The sequence below is a fragment of the Anthonomus grandis genome, chromosome 13, assembly GCF_022605725.1.
Source record: "Anthonomus grandis grandis chromosome 13, icAntGran1.3, whole genome shotgun sequence".
NCBI classification, from domain to species: domain Eukaryota; kingdom Metazoa; phylum Arthropoda; class Insecta; order Coleoptera; family Curculionidae; genus Anthonomus; species Anthonomus grandis.
The window spans coordinates 1,463,843-1,482,623 of record NC_065558.1 but is presented as its reverse complement, the minus strand read 5'-3'; the positions used below and the strand labels follow the sequence as shown (position 1 = coordinate 1,482,623).

General features: G+C 29.5%; 1 protein-coding gene across 2 annotated transcripts in view; it reads right to left on the bottom strand.

The window, feature by feature from the left end:
- Positions 1 to 18,781, bottom strand: part of LOC126744299 (pleckstrin homology domain-containing family G member 5) — a 171,620-nt gene that overhangs the window by 36,544 nt on the left and 116,295 nt on the right. For both annotated transcript variants that reach the window (XM_050451681.1, XM_050451680.1), the window contains 8 exons: positions 18,072 to 18,172; positions 9,499 to 9,647; positions 9,372 to 9,439; positions 9,174 to 9,317; positions 8,954 to 9,107; positions 3,633 to 3,727; positions 3,322 to 3,572; positions 3,170 to 3,256 (listed from right to left, as the gene is read on the bottom strand). In XM_050451681.1, coding sequence (XP_050307638.1) covers positions 3,170 to 3,256; positions 3,322 to 3,572; positions 3,633 to 3,727; positions 8,954 to 9,107; positions 9,174 to 9,317; positions 9,372 to 9,439; positions 9,499 to 9,647; positions 18,072 to 18,172 — 1,049 coding nt within the window. The remainder of the gene's footprint in view (positions 1 to 3,169; positions 3,257 to 3,321; positions 3,573 to 3,632; positions 3,728 to 8,953; positions 9,108 to 9,173; positions 9,318 to 9,371; positions 9,440 to 9,498; positions 9,648 to 18,071; positions 18,173 to 18,781) is intronic.

Sequence of the window (18,781 nt, the reverse complement as noted above, 5' to 3'; positions counted from 1 at the left end):
TTTACGACTAACGATTATTTTATATGATTTGTTCTATTTTTGATAAGGATTCAAATTCTAAAAGAAAATTTATAATTTCATTAATTTATAAATTTCCAAATTTCCAGAATTTTTTTTTTAATTTATCACCTAAAAATTTATCTAATTTTTCAAAAACCTACCATAACTCTTTTATTTTTCGATCTACAACTAAACAATATTTATTATAATTTGTTCTATTTGTAAATAAAACTCTAGTGCAACAAATTTTTACAAATTCTCAATAATTTTTAAGAAAACGAGGAAAAATTATTAAGAGGGTTATCCCAATTTTCTGGAAAACTAGTAGATCCAAAAATTATTTTTCTATTGCGTATGATGCGCATTGTAATGCTAAACAACTTTTGTCTTAACAATTTTTTTCTCCAACTAATAGTTTTTCCGAAAAAAAATAAAATTAAAGTTATAAACATTTATCCCCTTTGGATTGGAATTTTTCACTAAAAAATTTTCCACTTTTTCAAAAATCCTACATATTTTAAGGTTTACCACTAAATATTACTCTACATAATTTGTCTTTATTTTAAATAGGATTCCTTTACTAAGAGAAAATTTTGCATATTCCTAATAGATTATCCACTAAATGCATTAAAAGAAACATGGTAAAACAGTGGCACTAGACTCTCTACCCTCCTTTTTTTAAAATTCCTACTAATCTTCAAATTCACTATGGAGCCACTTAAGAGATAGTTAGATCCAATTTTACTGTAATATTACTAAATGGCCCTATTGATGATCCTCTACTTTTATATAAGCTTACTTTTAATGTGCCAGTATACCATACTAGAAGTACTTCCAGTTTTTACCACCTATATGTAGCCAATAACAATAAGCAATAGATGCAGATGAGACACAATTGAAAAAATTGAATGTTCGGGTAAATAATACACATTACAAGGGATGCGGTCTTTATCCATCCAAGGATCTAAACCTTATTTGAAACCTCATCATATGAATATAATTTCTATTTTGGAAGAAGTAGATCTTTACCGCTGAACTATTTGCTACCTACTTTTCCTCTTATTATAATACTAATACCCTTACTAATACTGGTGTTAAAGAATCATCAAATCAACATTTTTACCGTCCACTGATGAGTCAAGAAATTTAAAAAAATAAATAAATAATCAATATTTTGGCGCCCAACAATTATAAAAATTCGTGATTATTTGACACAAAAATCGACATTTAGCACAATTACGACTTAAAAATCAAGTACAAACAAGAGCAATGTCTTATGTTTTGAAAATTTATACATTTTCGATAATTTGGCGCCCAACAATCGTCAAAATTCACAATAATTAAACATTATTTTTTTTTTATAATTGTTAAAGCATTTTTGGCGCCCAACAGTGTGGGATGTAAAGGATTTCATAAAGCCTTTAGATTTGTTACATAGATGTACAAAGAAAAGTAGCATGAGATTTAGACTCGCTTAAATCTACCCTCAGGAATGCCTCTAGATTGGTGTACAAGAATTATGAAAATATTCCCAAGTTAAGCCCCTTGAACTTTGGCTAACAAAACTGTCTCTAACTCAGAAAGTTTTTAAGGTACAAAAATCGTTTTGATATGAAATTATTACCGAAGAAATTCGCCTTCTTTCACTTAAACTTTTTAAAGAAAATTCCAATTATTTTAAGGGAATATTTGCGGAATAGTGAAAAATCTCCCAATGAAAAACTAGTCCAACCAAACGTGCCCTAAGCATCAAAATTCTTAGTCTGGAATCATGTTTTTACCCTTAAATCCATCCTCAGGAACGTCTCTAGATAAATGTACAAAAATTATGAAAATATTCCAAGTGGTTCCCAAAAATACCTATTAAAAAGGAAAAATATATGGATTTACAATAACGTTTCAAATTATAGATCAAACGATAATGAGACACTCACGCGGTTTATACGGACTTCGGTAAGGCCTTTGACAATGTCAACCGTAACATTTTGATTGGTATTAGTGTTAGTGTGGATTAAATAATGATTTATTTATTAAATGTGAGTAGCAAGTTATATACGACTTAACGTCCCTACAGGGGTCTCCTACTACCTAAATGCTGCTTTATTTAGACCCTAAACCTATTTTTCTCTCACATTTTCATAATATAATCTGTAAAGGCAATAAGGATGGAAACTTTATTATCTACGATCAGCTTATGAATGACTTAACAAGATGTCTACAATGTTAGAAAGAAGTCATCGTGGTTGCTTGCATATTCTTTTTCAAGCGCTATGCAGATGATTAAGATTTAATTTCCAATACTCCGGAAAAATTGAAGAGATGTGAAATGTCTTCTTCGATAGTAGACAATATTTTGTGAAAATCTTTTTTTTTATTGATGGGAATTGTCCGCAAAGTTCCATTCATAAGTGTGCCCTTAAAAATGCAATGAAAAAACCAAATTTTGTCTCTTTATGCCCCAACCAATGTTGTGTCGCCCGCAAAATTCACCAACCCAGCTATGTGCACACCCGCGACTTATGATGACTTTTATTCCAGTTTTCTTGTTAAGTAAAATATGGTGTGTTACAGTGTCAAATGCCTTGTCAAGATCAAGAAAAACTTTGCCCATTTAGGACATTTAAACCTCTCTAGTTCCTAGAGAGGAAGTCCCCATGGCTCTATAAGCAAAAAATATAATTTATTAAATTTTATATACTTGCCTTAAATTAGAGTGATAATAATTGATGAATAAACTAGTCCAGTATACGTACATCCGCAGCCATGGTATCAAAACCATTTAAAACGACATGACATGAATTTTCGTAACTATCGTTATGCCTCGATTAGAAACGTGTTATTAGTACGTCGGTTTTAATTAAACACCGATAAGGTAATTACTGAAAGTTTGTTTTTTTATATGTAGGAAATAAATTTATTATAGAAATTTGAGTTGGGATGGTACTTTGTCACAGGATTGCGAAAGTGCAAATAAATAAATCAATAAGAAAATCCCCTAGATTAAAAAGGCACTCCTGGAAAACCTCATTATATCTGTGGCTCCCTAAAACAGTACCAGTTTTGCACATTGCAACATATTTTCTAAAGGTTTGCGTCGAATATGAAACAATTCTCACGTCCCATTAATTAAATTCACAAAATACTGAAATAGAAAAATTCCACTACTTACCGATTACAATCTTTCTGGCTCTCGCACCAAGTCAAGTACGCCGTAAAAACTTCACTTTCCAGATTCTCCCGGCAATAATGCTGACATCTGAAAGAGACAAAAGTGAACATTTAATTTTATTATTATCGAGATTGTTTTCGAACGTTTATTACCTCGACTGCTCCGCGCAGTATTTAAAATACGGCTGAAAGGTCTCGTGTAATTTCGCGAACCCTTCGAGCATATGCTCCAGACAGGTGGGCCTCCTGTATTTCCTCATATCCCTCACTAGAGGAAACAAAGTGTTTCTCCAGAAAATCACGTTGGCCCCCAAGATTTCCGTGATGTTTGAGAAGAGTTTTTCGGTGTCGATTTCTTTAAAGAGGTTTTTTAACTGGAGGTCCCGCAGGCATCCCAGGAACAACTGCGAGAGGTTAAATGAGGCGAGTTCAACCATTACATTTTAGGGTTATTTTATACTTACATCTGTAACGACTTTTAGGGTTTTTATGTAGGCTACTTCGGTTTTTATTAGCTCCCATAAGGCGGTTTGTTGTTGCTGTTGTCTCTCGTTTAAATCTGTAAAATACAGTCCTTCAGTGGTTAAATGAATCAATTATTTGAGACATATTGCACCGGTGTAAAATGTGGTGAAGAAACACCAAGAAAAATTGAGATCCATGGAAGATCAGATCACCTCTTGAAGCGCAATTTACTACTAAACTTAAGAGAAAATTGAAATTAATTAAAATCCAGAAACGAGCTTTTTTTGGAAAATTCCTTGTTGGGTTACTGATAAACCGTTTTTTCTTCTAGCAATTAAATTGATATTTCATGAATTTTTTCGTTATTATATAGAAAGAATAAAGTTCAATCTCCTTTTTTTTATTTAATAAATTTGTTTTTTTTTTGTCACAAAACAAGAAATTAGCATTCTCCAAACGATAAGATTGGTATTTTTTGCTCATAAAAAAAATTAATAACTTTCACCCTCAGAGTTCGCATTATCACCCTCTCGAAAAATTTCAGCGTTTTTCAACCCACGTGCCTCGAACTTTTGCCAACTTTTAAAATATACACAAAAGAACACGCGCCCACATACTTTTTCGACAATTTCGCTTTTGGGGAATACGATGGGGGGGGGGGGGGTCGTTGCCAGTTAAAAAAACAACGATATATACATTTTAGTAACTTCGTGCTTTCTTATTTCGAAAATTATCATTTTATGTACTTGCTTTGCGTGTGTAATTGGCATAAAATGTAATTTTAGGGTAATTTAAGTGTTTTTAATAACTTTTGTTTATTTTTTTTAATTCCAAAAGCTAACCTTCCAAAGCTAATATCTTCATTACAAAACATGTTTGGGAAAAACGCTGAAATAGGTGTCCAATGATTTTATTAGAGGAAATGTTGTTTGAATTTTCAGCTCTCTAGCTTCATTATTTTAAGAGATATGGGCATTTTGTACCTAAAATTTTCAATTTTTTTGGAAATAATTTTTTTTTCAACTTCCAAGACAAATATCTTTGTTGCAAAAATTTTTTGGAAAAAACGCTGAAACAGGTGTCCAATGATTTTATTCGAGGAAGTGCTGTTCGAATTTCCAACTCTCTAGCTTCATTATTTTTAGAGATATGAGCATTTTGTCCCAAAAATCTTCAATTTTTTTAGAAATAATTTTTTTTTCAACTTCCAGGACAAATATCATTGTTTTAAAAATTTTTTGGAAAAAACGCTGAAAAAGGTGTCGAATGATTTTACTAGAAGAAGTGCTGCTTGAATTTTCAACTCTCTAGCTTTATTTTTTTTTGAGATTTAAGCATTTTGTACCTAAAATCTTCAATTTTTTTGAACAAAAACCTTTTTTTAGCTTCCAAAGCCAATATCTTCATTACAAAACATTTTTGGAAGAAACGCTGAAATAAGTATTCAATGATTTTATTAGAGGAAGTGCTGTTCGAATTTTCAACTCTCTAGCTTCATTATTTTTAGAAATTTGAGCATTTTGTGCCTAAAATCTTCAATTTTCTTGGAAAATATTTTTTTTCAACTTCCAAGGCAAATATCTTTGTTGCAAAAAATTTTTGGAAAAAACGCTGAAAGAGGTGTCCAATAATTTTATTAGAGGAAGTGCTGTTTAAATTTGCAACTCTCTAGCTTTATTATTTTTAGAGATATGAGCATTTTGTCCCTAAAATCTTTAATTTTTTTGGAAATAATTTTTTTTTCAACTTCCAAGGCAAATATCTTTGTTCCAAAAAATTTTTGGAAAAAACGCTGAAACAGGTGTCCAATTATTTTAGTAGGAGAAGTGCTGTTTAAATTTTTAACTCTTTAGCTTCATTATTTTTAGAGATCTGAGCATTTTGTACCTAAAATCTTCAATTTTTTTGAAAATATTTTTTTTTCAACTTCCAAGGCAAATATCTTTGTTGCCAAAAATTTTTGGAAAAAACGCTAAAAGAGGTGTCCAATAATTCTATTAGAGGAAGTTCTGTTTAAATTTTCAACTCTCTAGCTTCATTATTTTTAAAAATATGAGCATTTTGTCCCTAAAATCTTCAATTTTTTTGATTTGACAAATATTTTTTTTTCAACTTTTAGGGCAAATATCTTTGTTGCAAAAAAAATTTGGAAAAAACGCTGAAATAGGTGTCCAATGATTTTATTCGAGGAAATGCTGTTCGAATTTTCATCTCTCTAGCTTCATTATTTTTAGAGAGATGAGCATTTTGTCCCTAAAATTAAAAAGTCCCTAAACTTCATTATTTTTGGAGATATTAACATTTTGTACCTAAAATCTTTTTGAAATCAATTTTTTTGAAAATATTTTTTTTTTGACTTTCAGGACAAATATATTTGTTGCAAAAAATTTTTGAAAAAAACGCTGAAATAGGTGTCCAATGATTTTATTCGAGGAAGTGCTGTTCGAATTTTCAACTCTCTAGCTTTATTATTTTTAGAGATTTGAGTATTTTGTACCTAAAATCTTGAATTTTTTTGGAAATAATTATTTTTCAACTTTCAGGGCAAATATCTTTGTTGCAAAAAATTTTTGAAAAAAACGCTGAAATAGGTGTCCAATGATTATATTAGAGGAAATGCTGTTCGAATTTTCAACTCCCTAGCTTCATTATTTTTAGAGATATGAGCATTTTGTACCAAAAATCTTCAATTTTTTTGGAAATAATTTTTTTTGTCATTTTCCAGGGCAAATATCTGTGTTGCAAAAAATTTTTGCAAAAAAATACTGAAATAGGTGTCCAATGATGTTATTAGAAGAAATGCTGTTCGAATTTCCAACTTCCTAGCTTTATTATTTTAAGAGATATGAGCATTTTGTCCCTTAAATCTTCATTTTTTTGGAAATATTTTTTTTTATCAATTTCCAAGGCAAATATCTTTGTTGCAAAAAATTTTTGGAAAAAACGCTGAAATAGGTGTCCAATGATTTTATTAGAGGAATTACTGTTCGAATTTTCAACTCTCTAGTTTTATTATTTTTAAAGATATGAGCATTTTGTAACTAAAATCTTCAATTTTTTTGGAAATATTTTTTTTTCAACTTTTAGGGCAAATATCTTTGTTGCAAACAATTTTTAGGAAAAACACTGAAACAGGTGTCCAATGATTTTATTAGAGGAAGTGCTGTTTAAATTTTTAACTCTCTAGCCTCATTATTTTTAGAAATATGAACATTTTGTCCCTAACATCTTCAATTTTTTTGGAAATATTTTTTTTTCAACTTCCAAGATAAATATCTTTGTTGCAAAAAATTTTTGGAAAAAACGCTGAAATAGGTGTCGAATGATTTTATTATAGGAAATGCTATTCGAATTTTCAACTCTCTAGCTTCATTATTTTTAGAGAGATGAGCATTTTGTCCCTAAAATTTTCAATTTTTTTGGAAATAATTTTTTTTTCAACTTCCAAGGCAAATATCTTCGTTGCAAAAAATTTTTGGAAAAAACGCTGAAATAGGTGTCGAATGATTTTATTACAGGAAAAGCTGTTTAAATTTTGAACTCTCTAGCTTCATTAATTTTAGAGATATAAGCATTTTGTCCCTAAAATCTTCAATTTTTTTGGAAATATTTTCTTTTCAACTTCCAGGACAAATATCTTTGTTGCAAAAAATTTTTTGAAAAAACGCTGAAATAGTTATCCAATAATTATATTAGAGGAAATGCTGTTCGAATTTTAAACTCTCTAACTTCATTATTCTTAAAGATATGAGCATTTTGTACCTAAAATCTTCAATTTTCTTGAACAAAAACCTTTTTTTAGCTTCCAAAGCCAATATCTTCATAACAAAACATTTTTGGAAAAAACGCTGAAATAGGTGTCCAATGATTTTATTAGAGGAAATGCTGTTTGAATTTTCAACTCTCTAGCTTCATTATTTTTAGAGATATGGGCATTTTGTACCTAAAATCTTCAATTTTTTTGGAATTAATTTTTTTTTCAACTTCCAAGGCAAATATCTTTGTTCCAAAAAATTTTTGGAAAAAACGCTGAAATAGGTGTCCAATGATTATATTAGAGGAAATGCTGTTCGAATTTTCAACTCTCTAGCTTCATTATCTTTAGAGATATGATCATTTTGTACCTAAAATCTTCAATTTTTTTTAACTTCCAAAGCAAATATCTTTGTTGCAAAATTTTTTTAGGAAAAACGCTGAATTAGGTGTCGAATGATTTTATTACAGGAAAAGCTGTTCAAATTTTTAACTCTCTAGCTTCATTATTTTTAGAGATATGAGCATTTTGTCCCTAAAATCTTCAATATTTTTTTTGAAAATTTTTTTTTTACTTTCAGGGTAAATATCTTTGTTGCAAAAAATGTTTGATAAAAACCCTGAAATACGGGTCCAATGATTTTATTAGAGGAAGTCTTGTTCCAATTTTCAACTCTCTATCTTCATCACTTTCAGAAATATGAGCATTTTTATATCCAAGATCTTCAATTTTTATTATATTTTTTTAACCATCTAAGGCAATTTTGACTCATGTCACAACAAAAAAATTTTCAAGCAAAGTTTCTAATATCTCAGCTTTTTGTGTAATAAATTTCAAATTTGTAAGTTACATAGTCTTTGCACCTTTTATTAAAATTTTTATAGAAAAAAGTGTCTTGGAGCCCAGAGACTCCTCTGTACAAAATGCCTAATAACTTTTGACTAATGACATGCAAAAACATGAAACTTTTAGTATAAGTTGCTAATATTCCAGCCTTCTTGTATACCAAATTTCAAAATTTTGTGCTAAATAGTTTTTCAGTTATAATAACTCAATTTCAAGTGTTTTGGATTTCAGACACTCCTCAAATGTGCATAAATTTCAGATTTTAAAATTAAATGATTCCTGAATTATAGTGATTTTTTTAAAAAGTGTCTTGGAGCTCAGATGTTCCTTTAAACAATTAATATATTTAATATTGATGACGTCCATAAGTATGAAACTTTTTTGGTCAATTGCTAACGTTCCAAGCTTCCTGTGTACCAAATATAAAATTTTTACGTTAAATCGTTTTTGAGTTATTTTGGCTTTAATAGAAAAAGTGTGTTGGAAATTTAATTTATAAATACCAATAAATCCGTCTGCATATGTAGTTCTTTTTAGTATAAATAGTTTTTTTACTAGTTTTATTTGTTACTTGTACAGTGATCTCAAATTTCAGCTTTTATTCTCTATATTCTAAAAGGTTAATATAAATATAGTTTTTTGGGGATTTGGCTTTTTTAATGAATACTTAGAATGTTATTTCCTTTACTTCAAAAACCATTAAAAAAAACACACTCTTACCTCCATAATCAGTAATGATATCCTTCCAGTCGTCTTCCAATTTATACAGGGCATCAATGGATTCACATTGTCCCAAAGGATAATCGTTATTTTGTGGGATACCATATTTGGAATACCTGTCTAGCTGCTCAATAAGGGCCTCATACTTTGTATCCTAACAATTAATTTCAAATTGAACCAAATATTCACTTTATTGATCCAAAGTGGTCAACATTATTACCTTACTGTTACCGAAAAAGGCAGTAATTCGTTGTTTAATTTGCTTTTTATTTTGGTCAGATTCGTGTAAGGATAACGTGGAGCTGCCCACGTTCTGATCCTCTGTACTCGAACTAAAAAAACTACTGGTCCTGGGCCTGTAACCCTAAAAACACCCCAGAATAAACCTTACAATTAATAAATTAATTAAGACACTTACTCCAGAGGATTTTCGTGAATGCCCCCCGTAAAATGACCCGTGAAACTTCTTGCTCGGACCATCTTTAGCTACAAAAAAAAAATTATTATTGTAAGATTAATTTATTTAATAATTGAGTGGTTTTTACCGGTAATTCTGACATGGCGACCCACCAAGTTAGCGGTGTCTTGGGAGAAAAGCAGGAAGGATTCGCTGTTGGTCTCTTTATCCAGGATTCTGGCATCACAGGCTGATAAATCGATGTTTCTCAGTTCGCACAGTTTCGACAAGGACTCACTAAAATTGTACATAAAATTATAACTTAATTTGGAATTTTTTTATTAGTTGTCGTTTAGAGCGATGTTGGCCACGAATTCTCAAAGCCAACAAAATTATATTTAGGGGACAACAGGAAATAGAGCTATAGTAGTAAATGGAGAATCAATAAAGTGTTGTGGTTTTAACTATATAATTTTCTTATGAGTTTACATTTCGTAATAATGCATGGGTATTTCAAACTGAAGAAGGAAGTTTTTTTTTGCTGAGTGGAGAATCTGGTGCCAAAAGTAAATGACACCAAGTGATTAGCATGATTAATGATGTAGTGAAAGTAGCTGAACTATTCATGGATATGTTATCTACAAATTCTTTAAGAATTCTTTTATATAGTAAAAATGAAGTTTTCCTAAGAACTTGTGACATTTTTAAGACACGCTTTAACCTTGAATCAAAGACATGTTTACTAAATAATTCTCCTGACTCGAAAGAAAAACACGTAAATGGAATTCTTGAAGAAACGTCTTAACGTTACAATAAGTAATCACGGAAAGACGAAAGCGTAATCACCTTCATTATGCCATTTTCCCAGTTTATGCCCGCTCATATTTCACTGCTGGGAGCTTCTTTTTGTTTAACGACGAAGGGTCTTACGGTTCGCAATTTTCGGAAAAATTACCGGCATTTGTTTGGTTTTATTACGCAGTCAGATGGAGTGGGAAGTCATGTTTTTTCTTAATAGGAGAGTTGACAAATTTTATTGAGTTCTTACTTCATATTAATTAGCTTCTTTTTAGGTTAGTTAAATAGTAAAAGAAGAAATTTAATTATATATGAAGAGGAGCAATATTACACAGAGGATCTGAAACCAGTATGTCAAAAATTTTGAACCTACCAGCAGTTGCAAAATTAAGGAGCATAAAAAACGTTGATGTAATTATTTCGGATTTATTTGGTCTAATTATACTAGAAAAATATCACTTTATTCCCATCCTCCTCTAATTTTCAGACTGAGATAGGGATATATAAATGAGAATTCAATTTGTGTCTGTATTTTCTATATCATGGTGTCATTTTATTAACAGTGTCTGGATCATCTGGAAATAGTATTTTTTGGGTCTATTTGGTCTAATTATATTAGAAAAATATCACTTTATTTCCATCCTCTTCTAATTTTCAGACTGAGATAGGGATATATAAATGAGAATTCAATTTGTGTCTCTATTTTCTATATCATGGTGTCATTTTATTAACAGTGTCTGGATCATCTGGAAGTAGTATTTTTTTGATTAACTTCGTCTAATTATACTAGAAAAATATCACTTTATTTCCATCCTCCTCTAATTTTCAGACTGAGATAGGGATATATAAATGAGAATTCAATTTGTGTCTCTATTTTCTATATCATGCTGTCATTTTATTAACAGTGTCTGGATCATCTGGAAATAGTATTTTTCGAGTTTATTTGGTCTAATTATATTAGAAAAATATCACTTTATTTCCATCCTCCTCTAATTTTTAGACTGAGATAGGGATATATAAATGAGAATTCATTTTGTGTCTCTATTTTCTATATCATGCTGTCATTTTATTAATAGTGTCTGGATCATCTGGAAATAGTATTTTTCGAGTTTATTTGGTCTAATTATATTAGAAAAATATCACTTTATTCCCATCCTCCTCTAATTTTCAGACTGAGATAGGGATATATAAATGAGAATTCAATTTGTGTCTCTATTTTCTATACCATGGCGTCATTTTATTAATAGTGTCTGGATCATCTGGAAATAGTATTTTTCGAGTTTATTTGGTCTAACTATACTAGAAAAATAACACTTTATTTCCATCCTCCTCTAATTTTTAAACTGAGATAGGGATATATAAATGAGAATTCAATTTGTGTCTCTATTTTCTATATCATGGTGTCATTTTATTAACAGTGTCTGGATCATCTGGAAATAGCATTTTTCGGGTTTATTTGGTCTAATTATACTAGAAAAATAGCACTTTATTTCCATCCTCCTCTAATTTTCAGACTGAGATAGGGATATATAAATGAGAATTCAATTTGTGTCTCTATTTTCTATATCATGGTGTCATTTTATTTGCAGTGTCTGGATCATCTGGAAATAGTATTTTTTGGATTTATTTGGTCTAATTATACTAGAAAAATATCACTTTATTTCCATCCTCCTCTAATTTTCAGACTGAGATAGGGATATATAAATGAGAATTCATTTTGTGTCTCTATTTTCTATATCATGCTGTCATTTTATTAATAGTGTCTGGATCATCTGGAAATAGTATTTTTCGAGTTTATTTGGTCTAATTATATTAGAAAAATATCACTTTATTCCCATCCTCCTCTAATTTTCAGACTGAGATAGGGATATATAAATGAGAATTCAATTTGTGTCTCTATTTTCTATACCATGGCGTCATTTTATTAATAGTGTCTGGATCATCTGGAAATAGTATTTTTCGAGTTTATTTGGTCTAACTATACTAGAAAAATAACACTTTATTTCCATCCTCCTCTAATTTTTAAACTGAGATAGGGATATATAAATGAGAATTCAATTTGTGTCTGTATTTTCTATATCATGGTGTCATTTTATTAACAGTGTCTGGATCATCTGGAAATAGTATTTTTTGGGTCTATTTGGTCTAATTATATTAGAAAAATATCACTTTATTTCCATCCTCTTCTAATTTTCAGACTGAGATAGGGATATATAAATGAGAATTCAATTTGTGTCTCTATTTTCTATATCACGGTGTCATTTTGTTAACAGGGTCTGGATCATCTGGAAATAGTATTTTTCGAGTTTATTTGATCTAACTATACTAGAAAAATAACACTTTATTTCCATCCTCCTCTAATTTTTAGACTGAGATAGGGATATATAAATGAGAATTCAATTTGTGTCTCTATTTTCTATATCATGGTGTCATTTTATTAACTGTGTCTGGATCATCTGGAAATAGTATTTTTTGGATTTATTTGGTCCAATTATACTAGAAATATATCACATTATTTCCATCCTCCTCTAGTTTTTAGACTGAGATAGGGATATATAAATGAGAATTCAATTTGTGTCTCTATTTTCTATATCACGGTGTCATTTTGTTAACAGGGTCTGGATCATCTGGAAATAGTATTTTTCGAGTTTATTTGATCTAACTATACTAGAAAAATAACACTTTATTTCCATCCTCCTCTAATTTTCAGACTGAGATAGGGATATATAAATGAGAATTCAATTTGTGTCTCTATTTTCTATATCATGGTGTCATTTTATTAACAGTGTCTGGATCATCTGGAAGTAGTATTTTTTTGATTAACTTCGTCTAATTATACTAGAAAAATATCACTTTATTTCCATCCTCCTCTAATTTTCAGACTGAGATAGGGATATATAAATGAGAATTCAATTTGTGTCTCTATTTTCTATATCATGCTGTCATTTTATTAACAGTGTCTGGATCATCTGGAAATAGTATTTTTCGAGTTTATTTGGTCTAATTATATTAGAAAAATATCACTTTATTTCCATCCTCCTCTAATTTTTAGACTGAGATAGGGATATATAAATGAGAATTCATTTTGTGTCTCTATTTTCTATATCATGCTGTCATTTTATTAATAGTGTCTGGATCATCTGGAAATAGTATTTTTCGAGTTTATTTGGTCTAATTATATTAGAAAAATATCACTTTATTCCCATCCTCCTCTAATTTTCAGACTGAGATAGGGATATATAAATGAGAATTCAATTTGTGTCTCTATTTTCTATACCATGGCGTCATTTTATTAATAGTGTCTGGATCATCTGGAAATAGTATTTTTCGAGTTTATTTGGTCTAACTATACTAGAAAAATAACACTTTATTTCCATCCTCCTCTAATTTTTAAACTGAGATAGGGATATATAAATGAGAATTCAATTTGTGTCTCTATTTTCTATATCATGGTGTCATTTTATTAACAGTGTCTGGATCATCTGGAAATAGCATTTTTCGGGTTTATTTGGTCTAATTATACTAGAAAAATAGCACTTTATTTCCATCCTCCTCTAATTTTCAGACTGAGATAGGGATATATAAATGAGAATTCAATTTGTGTCTCTATTTTCTATATCATGGTGTCATTTTATTTGCAGTGTCTGGATCATCTGGAAATAGTATTTTTTGGATTTATTTGGTCTAATTATACTAGAAAAATATCACTTTATTTCCATCCTCCTCTAATTTTCAGACTGAGATAGGGATATATAAATGAGAATTCATTTTGTGTCTCTATTTTCTATATCATGCTGTCATTTTATTAATAGTGTCTGGATCATCTGGAAATAGTATTTTTCGAGTTTATTTGGTCTAATTATATTAGAAAAATATCACTTTATTCCCATCCTCCTCTAATTTTCAGACTGAGATAGGGATATATAAATGAGAATTCAATTTGTGTCTCTATTTTCTATACCATGGCGTCATTTTATTAATAGTGTCTGGATCATCTGGAAATAGTATTTTTCGAGTTTATTTGGTCTAACTATACTAGAAAAATAACACTTTATTTCCATCCTCCTCTAATTTTTAAACTGAGATAGGGATATATAAATGAGAATTCAATTTGTGTCTGTATTTTCTATATCATGGTGTCATTTTATTAACAGTGTCTGGATCATCTGGAAATAGTATTTTTTGGGTCTATTTGGTCTAATTATATTAGAAAAATATCACTTTATTTCCATCCTCTTCTAATTTTCAGACTGAGATAGGGATATATAAATGAGAATTCAATTTGTGTCTCTATTTTCTATATCACGGTGTCATTTTGTTAACAGGGTCTGGATCATCTGGAAATAGTATTTTTCGAGTTTATTTGATCTAACTATACTAGAAAAATAACACTTTATTTCCATCCTCCTCTAATTTTTAGACTGAGATAGGGATATATAAATGAGAATTCAATTTGTGTCTCTATTTTCTATATCATGGTGTCATTTTATTAACTGTGTCTGGATCATCTGGAAATAGTATTTTTTGGATTTATTTGGTCCAATTATACTAGAAATATATCACATTATTTCCATCCTCCTCTAGTTTTTAGACTGAGATAGGGATATATAAATGAGAATTCAATTTGTGTCTCTATTTTCTATATCACGGTGTCATTTTGTTAACAGGGTCTGGATCATCTGGAAATAGTATTTTTCGAGTTTATTTGATCTAACTATACTAGAAAAATAACACTTTATTTCCATCCTCCTCTAATTTTTAGACTGAGATAGGGATATATAAATGAGAATTCAATTTGTGTCTCTATTTTCTATATCATGGTGTCATTTTATTAACTGTGTCTGGATCATCTGGAAATAGTATTTTTTGGATTTATTTGGTCCAATTATACTAGAAATATATCACATTATTTCCATCCTCCTCTAGTTTTTAGACTGAGATAGGGATATATAAATGAGAATTCAATTTGTGTCTCTATTTTCTATATCACGGTGTCATTTTGTTAACAGGGTCTGGATCATCTGGAAATAGTATTTTTCGAGTTTATTTGATCTAACTATACTAGAAAAATAACACTTTATTTCCATCCTCCTCTAATTTTTAGACTGAGATAGGGATATATAAATGAGAAATCAGTTTGTGTTTCTACTTTCTATATCATGGTGTCATTTTATTAACAGTGTCTGGATCATCTGGAAATAGTATTTTTCGAGTTTATTTGGTCTAATTATATTAGAAAAATATCACTTTATTTCCATCCTCCTCTAATTTTTAGACTGAGATAGGGATATATAAATGAGAATTCATTTTGTGTCTCTATTTTCTATATCATGCTGTCATTTTATTAATAGTGTCTGGATCATCTGGAAATAGTATTTTTCGAGTTTATTTGGTCTAATTATATTAGAAAAATATCACTTTATTCCCATCCTCCTCTAATTTTCAGACTGAGATAGGGATATATAAATGAGAATTCAATTTGTGTCTCTATTTTCTATACCATGGCGTCATTTTATTAATAGTGTCTGGATCATCTGGAAATAGTATTTTTCGAGTTTATTTGGTCTAACTATACTAGAAAAATAACACTTTATTTCCATCCTCCTCTAATTTTTAAACTGAGATAGGGATATATAAATGAGAATTCAATTTGTGTCTCTATTTTCTATATCATGGTGTCATTTTATTAACAGTGTCTGGATCATCTGGAAATAGCATTTTTCGGGTTTATTTGGTCTAATTATACTAGAAAAATATCACTTTATTTCCATCCTCCTCTAATTTTTAGACTGAGATAGGGATATATAAATGAGAATTCAATTTGTGTCTCTATTTTCTATATCATGCTGTCATTTTATTAACAGTGTCTGGATCATCTGGAAATAGTATTTTTTGGATTTATTTGGTCTAATTATACTAGAAAAATATCACTTTATTCCCATCCCCCTCCAATTTTCAGACTGAGATAGGGATATATAAATGAGAATTCAATTTGTGTCTCTATTTTCTATATCATGCTGTCATTTTATTAACAGTGTCTGGATCATCTGGAAATAGTATTTTTTGGATTTATTTGGTTTAATTATACTAGAAAAATAACATTTTATTTCCATCGTCCTCTAATTTTCAGACTGAGATAGGGATATATAAATGAAAATTCAATTTGTGTTTCTATTTTCTATATCATGGTGTCATTTTATTAACAGTGTCTGGATCATCTGGAAATAGTATTTTTCGGGTTTATTTGGTCTAATTATATTAGAAAAATATCACTTTATTTCCATCCTCCTCCAATTTTCAGACTGAGATAGGGATATATAAATGAAAATTCAATTTGTGTCTCTATTTTCTATATCATGGGGTCATTTTATTAACAGTGTCTGGATCATCTGGAAATAGCATTTTTCGGGTTTATTTGGTCTAATTATACTAGAAAAATATCACTTTATTCCCATCCCCCTCCAATTTTCAGACTGAGATAGGGATATATAAATGAGAATTCAATTTGTGTCTCTATTTTCTATATCATGCTGTCATTTTATTAACAGTGTCTGGATCATCTGGAAATAGTATTTTTTGGATTTATTTGGTCTAATTATACTAGAAAAATATCACTTTATTTCCATCCTCCTTTAATTTTCAGACTGAGATAGGGATATATAAATGAGAATTCAATTTGTGTCTCTATTTTCTATATCATGCTGTCATTTTATTAACAGTGTCTGGATCATCTGGAAATAGTATTTTTTGGATTTATTTGGTCTAATTATACTAGAAAAATATCACTTTATTTCCATCCTCCTTCAATTTTCAGACTGAGATAGGGATATATAAATGAGAATTCAATTTGTGTCTCTATTTTCTATATCATGCTGTCATTTTATTTGCAGTGTCTGGATCATCTGGAAATTGTATTTTTTTGATTTATTTGGTCTAATTATACTAGAAAAATATCACTTTATTTCCATCCTCCTCTAATTTTCAGACTGAGATAGGGATATATAAATGAGAATTCAATTTGTGTCTCTATTTTCTATATCATGGTGTCATTTTATTAACAGTGTCTGGATCATCTGGAAATAGTATTTTTTGGGTTTATTTGGTCTAATTATACTAGAAAAATATCACTTTATTTCCATCCTCCTCTAAATTTCAGACTGAGATAGGGATATATAAATGAGAATTCAATTTGTGTCTCTATTTTCTATATCATGGGGTCATTTTATTAACAGTGTCTGGATCATCTGAAAATAGTATTTTTCGAGTTTATTTGGTCTAATTATATTAGAAAAATATCACTTTATTTCCATCCTCCTCTAATTTTTAGACTGAGATAGGGATATATAAATGAGAATTCAATTTGTGTCTCTATTTTCTATATCATGGTGTCATTTTATTAATAGTGTCTGGATCATCTGCAAATAGTATTTTTTACGTTTATTTGGTCTAAGTATAAAAGAAAATTATCACTTTATTTTTATCCTCATCTAATTTTCAGACTAAGATAGGGATACATAATGATTTGACTTTAAATGCCTGTAAAAAAATATCAAATGACTTTAGATGCCTGGAACCGTTTTTTAAATAAAACTATATAATATATAACAACAACAAGGATTTTTTTTAGTGCATTTTATGCTTTTTAAAAATATAATTCTATTATATACTCGCATACAGTAAGCTAAATTCAAACTCGATAAAGCCATTATATTTGTCTCGTTTGTATTTGTGCTTGAAACGCTCGAAAATAACAAAACCCTCCGGATAACACACGACCGATCGCTTTGTTTTCCTTTCGATATAAGTCTTATTATCGCACCCTCTTTTTCTCTCTCCTTATTGTTCTTCGATCGATTTTCTTAAAGGTGAGAACCGATTTAATTTAAAAGAAATTCACACTTTACGCATGGATACGATACTTACATTAAAGTGACTCCTCTTTGGGCGGGAAAAAATAATTCGTTGTCCCACGTAGACTCGTCCCCGACCTCGAAGTTCACGCTGAAACACTCGCTGCTGGATTTCTGAAATACAATTAAAAAAAAATTACTTGCAAGGTACATACATAAGCAGTAATGTATAAATTAGAAGTCGATATATAAAGAAAGGGCAAAAGTTTCACTTCAGTTATTATAATGATTTTGAATAAAATGGGGTTTTTCTATACACATAATTATGTCAAAGAAGCACTTAATTATTATGCTCATTATTAATTATTTAGTTATATATAAATTCAGTATATATTAGTTTTGATTATTTAGTTATATATATTCACTATATGTTAGTATTTATATATTCAGTTATTATTTATTTTTGTCAGATCTTAAGGAGTTTGTAATGGGATATACATAGTAGTTACCTCGACTTATATCTTTTCTAATTTTTTTTTTTTGTGAAACAAGAAGTTTTATCTGTGAGAAAGAACCTTGGATAAGAGAAAAAAAAACTAATTTCGTCCCTGGGACAACTTATAAATTATGCCACGCTGTGAGGATTAATCTCTGGTAAGACGGAAAAGGTTTCGAGGTTGTTTTTTATCGAATTACTCGGGGAATTTTTGTCGTGTGTTTTTTTTTTAATTTATTTCTCGGTCATATAATCAAAAAAAAAATTTAACGGTCCATAATATAAAT